This window comes from Crinia signifera, chromosome 6, assembly GCF_055691185.1.
Source record: "Crinia signifera chromosome 6, ASM5569118v1, whole genome shotgun sequence".
Classification (NCBI taxonomy): domain Eukaryota; kingdom Metazoa; phylum Chordata; class Amphibia; order Anura; family Myobatrachidae; genus Crinia; species Crinia signifera.
This window is the reverse complement of record NC_139222.1, coordinates 266747317-266759783: the sequence shown is the minus strand read 5'-3', so window position 1 is coordinate 266759783 and position 12467 is coordinate 266747317. Positions and strand designations below refer to the sequence as shown.

Sequence of the window (12467 nt, the reverse complement as noted above, 5' to 3'; positions counted from 1 at the left end):
GGGGCAGGCAGGCCCAGTTTTCAAAGAAGGTCAATATCAGGACCGGCATGGAGGAAAACTGCCAGTGGTGATATTTAGAATTAAGTCAATTGGATCTTGCGGACTGGCAGCTCCTGATTGGCTGTTGATCCACAAGCTTCGATTGGCTCACAGCCAGCAGCAAATAGGAAATACTGCCACACACTGTCCCTCACACTAGTTATAATTATGCAGTGATGAATGAGCAATGACCAGTAATGTACCAGTAGTGTCCATGAACCAGTAATTTAGCAGTAGTGAATTAAACCCATTGTACAGAAACAAACAAGCTGTACACCACTATCTTGATTGTGATTGGTTATGGCTGAAACACAAGCCCAATCCAAAAATGGCTGCTGCTCCGATGCTACACCCAGGGGGGCACCATAAGGAAAAGCAGGAGTACAACTTTATAGAGGAGGAAAAAAATATTATGCTACTGTATATGACAGGAACCTGTTGCCTAGAAACAGTGCAGTCAGCCATTTTGTTGGCAGATTCAATAGTCACAAGCTTACGGTATCAATTAACAAGGATCATCACAGTGACACCAGAGTATCACAACATTCCTAGTAATTTAATAAGCCGGACATTGGTTGTCTAGGCCCATTGTCCAACACAATAGAAGTACCGTGCCTCGCTGTACAAAAGAAGACTGCATCATGGCAACCGGTCCTCTACTGATCCTGTTATCTGCTCGAAAAGTTCTGCTCGTTTGACAGGAAAATATATTTCAGCGCCATACTTCAGCGCAGAGGATTTCTATAAATAACACACTGACATCCCCCCTCTCTCTGTCTTAATCACAGTCCTCTACATGATTACATACCTGCTCACCTCTCCAGCTGATGTGCATGCCAGTGGCAGTAATAAAAACAAGTGTTTCAGCCTCAGTAAGCCCATGTGTCAGGAATCTCATAGGAAAATTATTGCACTGTTCAATAGAGATTTGTAGCACTCATAAGCAGATATGTAAAAAGCGACATTAACCTGTAACTAGATGGACATTCCTACTATGAACTGCGGCACGGGACCTGTAAGTACAATCCATGTCTACTTTTTCGTAATAGTACTTCTTATGGTGGTTTAAAGGTACATTGGTCTTATTTAAACGTTTTAGGTAGAGATATTTTAAAGCTTGGAGAGAGTTAAAGTGAAGAGAGATAAAGTTTCAACCGCTCAGCTCCTAATGGCGTACTTGTCTGCCTTCCAAGAAGCTACGGGAGACTCACAAATTTTGGGGTAGTCCACCGCAGCGTTGGAAGGGTTTTTCAGCTATGTCACATCCTTGGATGCGAGCAGGAGAGTGCACCAATCACCAGCAACCGTGGGAAGGATGCGGGACTAAATTACAACACATCATTTGGCTCTGACTCTCGCTGCGGACCAGCAAATCGCGGCTGTTTCCCTTTGGCGGAGGTGGGGCATATATGGTAACACAAAGGCTCTGAAACTTTGTAGGTCCCATATCAATATTATTAAAGGGCCCCCCACCTAGAGAGAGGGGAGGTGCAGGATGACACACACACACACAGACATGGGTAGAGTTGGGGTAGAGGGGGACACGTACATGGGTAGAGCGGGGTACAAAGAGGGGTAAACACACAAACAGGGTCACACTCAGGGGTAGGTGGATACAGGGGGTCACAAATCAGAGGGGTAGGGGGTAAAGTGGGTCACACCAGAAGGTGGTAGGTGGATACAGGGGTAACACACTGTGCGTGAGGGGAGGTAGGTGGGTACAGGGGGTTACTCATCAAAGGGGAAGAAGTAGGTGGGTACAGGGGATTATAAATCAGGGGTAAGTGGAGGGGTAGGTGGGTACAGGCGGTCACATTTGGGCACTCCCTGCTCCATCTCACAATGTAGTGCATCCACATTATACCATACTGTAGACAGCACTATTGTACTACACTAGTAGCCTCATATTATACCACATTGTAGTACCCATGCATTATTCCTGACTGTAGCACCCTCATATTATATCGCACTACAATGCCAACACATTCAGCCACACTATAGTGCCCTCCACATTATACCACACAGTGGTGACCAAGTATTATGCCCCACTGTGGCACCCCCATATTATACCACACTGCAGTGCTTACACATTCTGCCACACTATAGTGCCCTCCACATTATACCACATAGTGGTGACCAAGTATTATGCCCCACTGTGGCACTCCCATATTATACCACACTGCAGTGCTTACACATTCTGCCACACTATAGTGCCCTCCACATTATACCACATAGTGGTGACCAAGTATTATGCCCCACTGTGGCACTCCCATATAATACCACACTGCAGTTCTTACACATTCTGCCACACTATAGTGCCCTCCACATTATACCACTTAGTAGTGACCAAGTATTATGCCCCACTGTGGCACCCCCATATTATACCACACTGCAGTGCTTACACATTCTGCCACACTATAGTGCCCTCCACATTATACCACATAATGGTGACCAAGTATTATGCCCCACTGTGGCACCCCCATATTATACCACACTGCAGTGCTTACACATTCTGCCACACTATAGTGCCCTCCACATTATACCACATAGTGGTGACCAAGTATTATGCCCCACTGTGGCACTCCCATATTATACCACACTGCAGTGCTTACACATTCTGCCACACTATAGTGCCCTCCACATTATACCACATAGTGGTGACCAAGTATTATGCCCCACTGTGGCACTCCCATATAATACCACACTGCAGTTCTTACACATTCTGCCACACTATAGTGCCCTCCACATTATACCACTTAGTAGTGACCAAGTATTATGCCCCACTGTGGCACCCCCATATTATACCACACTGCAGTGCTTACACATTCTGCCACACTATAGTGCCCTCCACATTATACCACATAATGGTGACCAAGTATTATGCCCCACTGTGGCACCCCCATATTATACCACACTGCAGTGCTTACACATTCTGCCACACTATAGTGCCCTCCACATTATACCACATAATGGTGAGAAAGTATTATGCCCCACTGTGGCACCCCCATAATATACCACACTGCAGTGCTTACACATTCTGCCACACTATAGTGCCCTCCACATTATACCACATAGTGGTGACCAAGTATTATGCCCCACTGTGGCACCCCCATATTATACCACACTGCAGTGCTTACACATTCTGCCACAATATATTGCCCTCCACATCATACCACATTGCAGTCCCCAATCATTATACCAGACTGTACTACCCCCCACTTTATGAAACCCTTTAGATCCACAGACACACCCCAGACTTGGTATAAAAACCTAGGCATGTGCAGCAGCTCCACTCCACCCTTTATACTGAATGGAGAGGCTGTGGTAAATAGCAGTTTCTGGAAACACCCCCCCCTACTGCAATAATACTAGGCCAGTGTGCATATTGTAACTTGCGCAAAATTGCTCAGAGTGTGTTCACAAAGCGAACGCATACATAGAGGTGGTCGTTGCCTGTGTATGTCTCTCACATGACTGCAGAGGGGAATGCTGGGAAGAACGGTACAATCTCATGGTACATTGAGTACCTGCATATGGGCACTTGAGTCGCAACCAGCCATAAATAACTCCTACACAGGGCTTTACAAACATTTTGTTCTTCTGTGACAAATCGCTGCAGCGGTCATACCCGCTTGCACTCTACAGCTTTACACAAATATGAATGCCCCATATGAATACTAATGAAAATGATTTTGAGTAACGGACTTACGCGGTGGATGGAGTCATGATGCAGCCTCCCTTGTCATATCCTTTGCAGTTGCAGCCTCTTTCCAGTGTGTCGTGGTTCATTCCAAAGTTGTGCCCGATCTCATGGGCAAGTGTTACAGCGGCTCCGAGCGGGTTGTCTGAATGATCCTACAAAGAAAAGCAAACAGATGAAGGTATTATGTGTGTGTTTAGAACATGGCAACCCCAGCTACCTAAATAAATCCCTTCTTATCCCTTCCTTACACAAAAATCTACTACTGTATATAATATTTGTATGCACATAAAGTGCCACTTATTAACACACAACAATGCAGTCTCTCTGTACTGAAGCCACGCATATGCTCAATCTAGCAGTCTCTGTGTAAGGGCAAATGTTATACCGAGGTCTCATATGGAAATGAAAAAAAAATCAGCTAATTTCAGGGGCCTGGTGGGAACCTGGCATTGAATCGGTCACTTGCTGAATGGGACAAATATTCCCCTTTGCAGGGCCGTAACTAGGTGTGTGTCAGCGGTGCCTTGCCCACAATGCATCTGCACTGGAAGCTCACTACTGGCACACACCTAGCTTGCAGAGTGGGAAAGCGCCAGGCAGGAGAGGTGCTCTCCCAGCTCTGCATCCTGCTACTGCATGGGAGGGAATCGATGGTGGGTGGAGCTTCACAGGACAAGCGGGGGGCAGAGCTACGTAGGACTCAGCAGGGGTGGAACTCTTGTAAATCATGCTGCTGCTGGAGAGCACCATGCAGTCGAGAGGCTGCTTCAGTTCCAAGGCTGCCCAGCCAGTCAGACTGCACACTTATTTGTAAGGTAAAAGCATGTCAAGAGACCTTAGGCGGAGGTTAGGGTTAGGCTGTGGGGATAGAGGTTAGAGTTAGGCTACAAGGGGGGGATAAGGGGTAAGTGGTAGGGTACAGGGGTTGGGTTAGGCAACAGCAGGTATAGTCAGGTTTAGGCTGTAAGGGGGAAGTGGCGCACGCAGAGGGAGGGGAGGGGGGGGGGGGGGTCTGACCAGACATTACTTTTAGCTGTAACAGAAATACTATGATATAAGTTTGTAATATTATTTTCTAGCATTAAGAGAATAAAAGTGTTCCAGATAAACTTATCCCACTTGGAATAACTTTTCCTCCACCTGTAGAATCAACTGCCACAGGTACAACTATTTACAAAAAAACAATCCAAAGGTTCTGCTGGTTCCGGACCCATCACTGCTAGAACAATGAGATGCTGCCGCTGTCATGTTTTTGGCGGCTGAGCGTTCTCCAACAATTGTCCTAATCAACTCACAGCAATCTCTACATTTTTAGAGACCGTCTAGGGTCTGATGACTTTTCCAGAGAACGGCCGCTTCATTTAACACACACACAGAAAAGACTGATGACACCTTTGCACCTTTCTGCCCCAATAACCTGAAGGTGATTACCACCGCTGTATACAATCACTGTGCAGCAATTTGGCTTTGCACCGTCAGTGGAAGGTTAAGCAAATTATGATGCTGACACTATTGATTGGTGCACAGTTTTATTGATGGCGGAGGTCTGTTTCCTTCATGAGTCTGTATATACTGTCACGCTGTATACTCACTGTACATTGTTATATTTGTTTATATCTTTTATTTTAAAATCTAATCATACAAAAGATTTTGGTACTTGTGTACTATCATGGCGCCCAAACATAGCATGCGATTTGCATACAATTTGCATGCGATTTAGCACATCACCAGGGGACACGGATTACTTGACATGTATTCCGCGTCCCCTCACGGGGCTCACTGTGCCTGCCACGCTTCGGGCTTGGTGGCTCGCTGCGCTCGACACACTTTATAAAATCAACTCCACGCCGATGTGGATAGTGGGGGTATGAACAGGTCGGGAGGACGCGTACCGCGTCCGCTCGCCACGCTTTGGGCTGACATGGCTAGTGGTGGTATGCTAAATTGCATCGTATGCAAATCGTATGCGATATGGCATGCGATCCGCGGGCATGGGTAATACAGTTTTTTCCCAGTTTAGTATGACCGATTTCCTGTGGATAAAGGTTTAAGCCTGATAAAATGAGAACTTGTGTAATTGCAGGAAGTATGTCGTACTATCTCACCAATCATTTTTTTACAGGCTATCCAACTAGGGTGACCTGTAAAAAACTAATTTTCTCACAGAAACACACAGGTCCAGCAAAACCTGTCACCCGCAGCCCTGTTTATCGAGGGATTTTGTTTAAATTTCCCTGATAAGCCGCAGTACACGCTGGCTTATCGGGGCTGATTGGATAGCCTCCAGTGAGACAATTACCTGTGGCCAATGACTGCAGGTACTTGGATAACCACTAGTGTATGAATACCTAGTGTATTACATCTGCAGCCAACCCCACCACTTCTGTACCTCACTACTCTTAAAGACTGTGTTTGGACTAAACATATCTTCCAAGTGCCCCAATTTTTGTGGGACAATCCTATTTCTTAGGACTGTCCCACGTCCCACCTGGGGCCAGCAGTGTTCCCTCGGGGGCCCCCCCTGTGTTTGTATATAGTATTTTAATTAATGTGTTTCAATAGATTTACAGTATCTAAAGTACCGGTAAACAGGTTGACCCCAAATGGTTGAATGAAAATGGTCAACACAAAAGGGTTTTTCTTGTGTAATTTTGGATATTTTATCATATCCAAGCCAAAATAGTGGAAATATGACCACCAAGCTCTGTGCACGGTTTGGTTCACGTGGATGGTAAATTATAAAAATGTAAAAAAAAAAAAGAAAAAAAAAAAAACTTGAAACAAACTTGTGAACATTTTGCATGTCGACAATTTGAGCTTGACCCATTGTCTATCTTGTTACCGTAGATGTATTTGAACAACATTCTAGAGCTGGGGACAGAGACACACTTGTGTGGCCTGGGGCTCCCATATGGGAAGAGAAAATCTGACCCAGGACACCAAGTTTGTCAGGACTCTGACTCTCCATGACCTACATAGCAACTCTGAGGCGGACCAAAGAAATGGCGCTACTCCCAGCCAGAGGAAATATCTGCCTATGCTTCATAACTGTCCAAGCTCTCCATGGCTGGCTCCATGGACCTTTGGGGCATAACGGATAAACAGAGAGTCCGTAGTTTGCTGTTTAATGAAACATTCACGAGACGGGTTTTGCAGAAGTCAGCAATGTAAGTTAAGCACTAAAGAAACAATTATCAGAGTCATTAGGAGAACAAGTCTGCAGGCTTCCTATATAACAGCAGTGTCAATTAATCTGTCCACATTTTCATTAAGCAATTAAAAGATGCTCCCGCTAAATTTACGATCAGTGGTTAAGGTTTTCCAATCAGACCTGTTTACTAATGTCCCATTCACCGCGCAGTGGACAATCAAATTCATTTTTTTAAAACCTATAATATTGCAAATGGTTTTAGGCAATAGGAAAATGAGTATGTGGTGACCTCGGGTGGTATTAGTTACCGCAGAACAAATAATAATAACATTAGACCTAAAACAAATATAGTGTTGCTGTGTATTCTCTGCCTATAACTGTCAGCGGGCAGCAGGCAACCCAGGGGAATGGAGGAGGTTCTGGGTAAAGTTTATGTTGTAATTTGTCCCCCGATTCTCCTTTGCTATGCTAGTCTGACATTAAAGCACCAGAACAGAACATCACACAGCCGGGCAGCACTGTGATCGATGGCTGATCTGTACGTTCCTTAGTCTGTGTCCAGCAGTACATGTTACCTTACAGTGGTTTAGTCTCCTTGTAAATAGACCCAAGAAAGAACTGCTGTACAAGTCACAGTCCGCCACTGTTGGATCTTGGGTAATTGCATGGGGACATATTAAACTGACCCTTTCATTAAGTACTATGAAATGTTAGCTGTAATCTGATTTGGGTGTGGTATAGAATCCCAACAGTCATTAGCCTGATGTCTGGATCCCGACTGGCCGGACTCAGACTGCATGGCGAGCGCAACAAAGCCGCTTGCAGGCTCAGTCTACAAGGGAGAAAAACCGGTGGCCATCAGGAACCCGTCTGCCGGTATTTAAACAGTCTGGATCCCGATGTTGTGTAAATGACTGTCGGGATCCCGACCGGCACCCTCTGATTTGCCTGCCAGAGGAATGGCCATAATTATCATCAATGATTTATGGCCATAATTTTGCCGTCGATAAGGGGAACTAAATAGTTCCTCCATCGATGGCACAGCATATCTTTCTCTTCAAGGACCCGTAAAGTAAAGCATTGCTCCACCCCTGGCACCCATAAAGCCCCACCCCCAGGTTCTGATTTGCACAGCCACTCAGTCAAAGAATATGGATGACTATGAAAAGATAAAACCATCAATGATCATCCATTTCATAGTTTGCTACCATCGATGACTAGTTGCACTACCAGCATCAAAGGCAACCATAGATTGCGCACACTTACCTGCCCTCTACCACCCACTCCCATAAGAGCCGCGAATCATGGCATTTACAGGAATGGGAGCGGGGCTTAATGATGGCAAGAATGAGGAATAGTATGAGATTGCAATTGCAACAATGTCCCTAGCCTACTATTACATTACGCCCAGGCACTACATGGTCCTTGTTTCTTTGGGGTGGCATTCCCCTAAATACAGTATATCCAAAGATATATGCATATCCTTTTATGACTCACCATCACCACGCCTCCTGATTTATCTGCCGTACACATGCTCATGATTGGCGCCATGCCGATGGTTGTCCCTTGGAAATACACCCCGCTGGAAAAGAGGACACATGTCTTTATTCAGTGTGAGCGCCATCGCTCAGGTTTCCAGTATCACATATGGATGGCGCTGCTATATACGTCTACCGGTTATGCTGCAGAGAAGACGTTTCATTATTCACACTGAAACCCTTGGAATGGAAAGACAAGTCGTTTCTGCAAACTCCCATTAGCATCGTGCTGTCACTGTATTCATTTGAATATTTGTCACAGCCATAATAAAAGCACTGAGGCAGAGGCATGGGCACAGCTAAGCGGGAGGGAGCTGCCAGACAAGCGTCCTATCTTAATGCTAACTGCTAGTGTCTGCCGGCATCACTGAGGGAGCTTTCATACAAAGTTCAGTAGCTGTAAAAGCACATCAGAAAATCACTCGGAACTCGGAGGTAGAAGAAAGTGCCTGAAGACTGCCGGCAGGAGGATTCTCCGGCCACCACCTGCTGCCTGCAAGGTTGCCTCATACAAGTATTTGTACCACCGCAATACCTGTTCTTTTATTGTCATCACACTCACCAAAACTAGCGGATGTGCCCAATTTCAACAGGGCAAAGGTTTTCCGGGCGGAACATTTTAATCCATTTTCACCGTTAGGAGTAGAATTTAGAAAAATCATTGCTTAGTGGGTGGGTGCAAATAACTGTCACAGTTTTCAATCCACCCAGGGAGGGTTCACCAACTGTCACATTTTCAAAGAGCACAATGGTAATACAAATGGCAAGCAGACATTTTGCAACATAACTCCAAAACAATGTAACCAATTACTACGCCAGTATAATTCTGCAAATCTACTGACCAAGAGCTTTAAGTTGGTATATGCTGCTCAGGTAAATGGTATCATAGAAATTAGTTACTAATACATTTGTACTTCTGCTATTTTATATACTGTAAATAATGGATTGTTCCAAAACATAAAGATTTTTTTTTAAATAAATCAATGTATAAATAAATATGTTTGTTTCATTTATATATATATATATATTTTTTTTTATATATTCTTTTTAGAACAATTTATTTTTTATTTTTTCCATGTTAGTGGAACTGAAAGCCAAATATTTCCTATGAGTTTCAGTTTGAATGTACACTATGTGGAAGAAAGTCATTGGACACCCTGGTTTAACTCTGAAATAATGGAATCTTCCTGACAAAGTGAATATGGACTCTTCCTACATGTATAAATATGGAAGCAAGCGTCGTAGCAGAGCATTTGCTGATAAATTGACGGACAGGAAACGCACTCGGTTATCATGGTCGAGCTTCGGCTCACAAGCCTCTGATCACAAAGACCAATACACAACAGAGACTTTGTTGGTGTAAGGAGCGGAAAAACTGGACGGTGGAGCAATGGAAACAAGTTCTCTGGAGCGATGAATCGCGCTTCACATTGTTTCGATCAGATGGGAGAGTGTGGGTATGGTGATTACCTGGAGAACGCCTGTTACCCGAATGTGTAGTGCCAACAGTAAAATTTGGAGGTGGAGGCATCATGTTCTGGGGTTGTTTCTGCTGGCATAGCATGGGCCCACTCGTACAGGTGCATGGGAACATGACATCGGTGACCTACCGAGATATTCTGGATAACTCTATGTTACCTACGTTGTGGCGTTTCTATGGGAACGACGATTGTGTGTTCCAGGACGACAATGCCACGTGTCATGTTTCGAGGGCTACAGTGGAGTGGTATGATGAAAATCGCGTCACCCGACTAGCGCGGCCTGCGCAAAGCCCTGATTTGAACCCCATAGAACATCTGTGGGACGAACTTAAGCGCAGGTCGCGATCGCCTCGCCCTTCTACACTACCACAGTTGGTGACTGTACTACAGGAGGAATGGCACAATATCCCACTATGTGTGCTACATGAACTCGTGGAAAGTTTACCACGATGAGTAGCTGCTGTTATTTCTGCAAAATGTGGACCTACCCCCTATTGATTGTAAATAAACGCATGGTTTCCGTTGACACATGATGGGGAAAATTTACTAAAGAAAATTTGTAAAAAAATAGGTGTATTTGTATCCAGAAATACACTTATTTTTTACATTTACTATCCCGAAAATACGGCAATTCGTATTCGTATTGATGTGCTATCAATACGAATACAAATTGCTGTAATTTCGGGATAGTAAATGTCAAAAATAAGTGTATTTCTGGATACAAATACACCTATTTTTTACAAATTTCCTTTAGTAAATTTCCCCCCTGGTGTCCAATGACTTTCTTCCATGTAGTGTACAACCCGGCAAGTACTGTATGTAAGTAAGTATCTCAAAATTGACCTGACCAGTGTGCACGGCTGCAAAAGAGACTCTCTCATCTACCATTCACTGTCCCCTCACATTACGGTGGAAAGCAGAAGCCGCTTTGCTCACATTGCTACATTCTATATTCTAAGAAGTGTTGCTGCCTCTCTTATCCCCTGTTCAATGTCCCAAAGACACACTGGAAAGCAGAAGTCACAAAGCCACTTTTCTTATTTTCTCTGTGTTTTTCACTGCCTAAGTAAAGCTACCTATATATATATATTTGTATATCTAGCATCTGGAGAATGGTTAAATTGTAATATGCTCTGCTATTATTTCTTATCTTTACCATGGACTGTGGTATGCCATTTTTATTTTAGATAAGTGTTATGTGGAACTGATTACAGTAGGTATAGAGTTCAGAGACTGTTGCAAATGTATCAGCAATACAAGCTTTTAACACAGTAACAGTACTATAAAGCTGAACACAAAGCAGTGATGTGAGCAATTGGATCATCTTATAATTGAAATTATTATTATTTTTCATCAGAATGCAAATAACATATTTCATATTGCATACAATCAGCAATGGTATTCCTACTGCACAGATCCAATAAGACAGAGCACAGGCCTCTGACAGTATACACCAGAAAAGTGAATGGAAGAGCAGACCTTACTAGCTGAGCGTTGTCATGAGCCTTCTGAGGTAGTAATGTCAGCTTTCTCCAGTCCAGGAACTCATGAAGACTGGTGAAAGGATCTTGTGTTATTGCACATTTATCTGCATCGCTCCAAATTTCCACTCCGACAAGTGCTACTCGGATGTTCAGTGGCCTGAAAAACTAAAATACAAATAATAATAATAAGTATCAATATATACCGGCTTCAATATAAACAATGCTTTATGTCGACATGGCATACACGGAATCTATTATATTTTATTAGTGGGGTGAAAGCCATAACCAGCTCCAGCTCCACTCAACTTTTATCAGGAACAGGAAGGCTTTTGATTGAGACAAGGGAGGATTCCCTCCATGTTGCAGAAATGTTGGGCCTTATTCGGAGATTTCCGTAAATCCGATATTTATGCAAGTCTATAATATTTAATGATCTGGGTGGAGATCTGGTCCTGTGATCTCGGCCGCAGTGCCCCCAGAGCTGTATGACATTTATGCAATTAACCTTCGTTGGGATCAATAAAGATTGTTTTAGAAAATGGGGCTCTGTTTTCAGGGTACCCCAAAGCCAGCGGCTACGTCATTGGCCACAGCTTCACTGGCTCTGACAACATGATTTTGCCATTCATCCTGAGTAACATCAGGGCACTTTCCTGAATATAGTCTATATTGTGCATGTGAATGTATATTTGAAGACTAGAGACTCCTTCACCTGGAGTAGCACTCTGCCCTACTGTCCCAGGTTGTTTTAAGTAGGATTTGTACATTGCTGATTAGCTATCCAAATGAAAAAAACAAGGTCCTGGAGTTTACTTAGCATTTAAAGATGTCACTGGTTAAAAAGTGAATTTTTTAAACAGTAATCGGTACATAGTATTACAATATACTTGAAACTAAAGTGCACTTTTAAATAGGAACATTTTGCTGAAACTGTGTGAACCTGTTCGCTACGCCAAATATTCTCATGCTAACACCTTGCACGTTTGAAGCCCATTTAGCTTTTTAAGCAGCTTTCAACTACAGACTATAAGTTATGTTGTTTTTAGATATTTATTGCAATTATTTATTTAT

The 12467-nt window shown here is 43.7% G+C and overlaps 1 protein-coding gene across 2 annotated transcripts in view; it reads right to left on the bottom strand.

Annotated features, from left to right (window-relative positions):
* ADAM12 (ADAM metallopeptidase domain 12) overlaps window positions 1–12467 on the bottom strand; it is a 361770-nt gene that overhangs the window by 109220 nt on the left and 240083 nt on the right. For both annotated transcript variants that reach the window (XM_083149520.1, XM_083149521.1), the window contains 3 exons: window positions 11392–11561; window positions 8391–8475; window positions 3749–3894 (listed from right to left, as the gene is read on the bottom strand). In XM_083149520.1, coding sequence (XP_083005646.1) covers window positions 3749–3894; window positions 8391–8475; window positions 11392–11561 — 401 coding nt within the window. The remainder of the gene's footprint in view (window positions 1–3748; window positions 3895–8390; window positions 8476–11391; window positions 11562–12467) is intronic.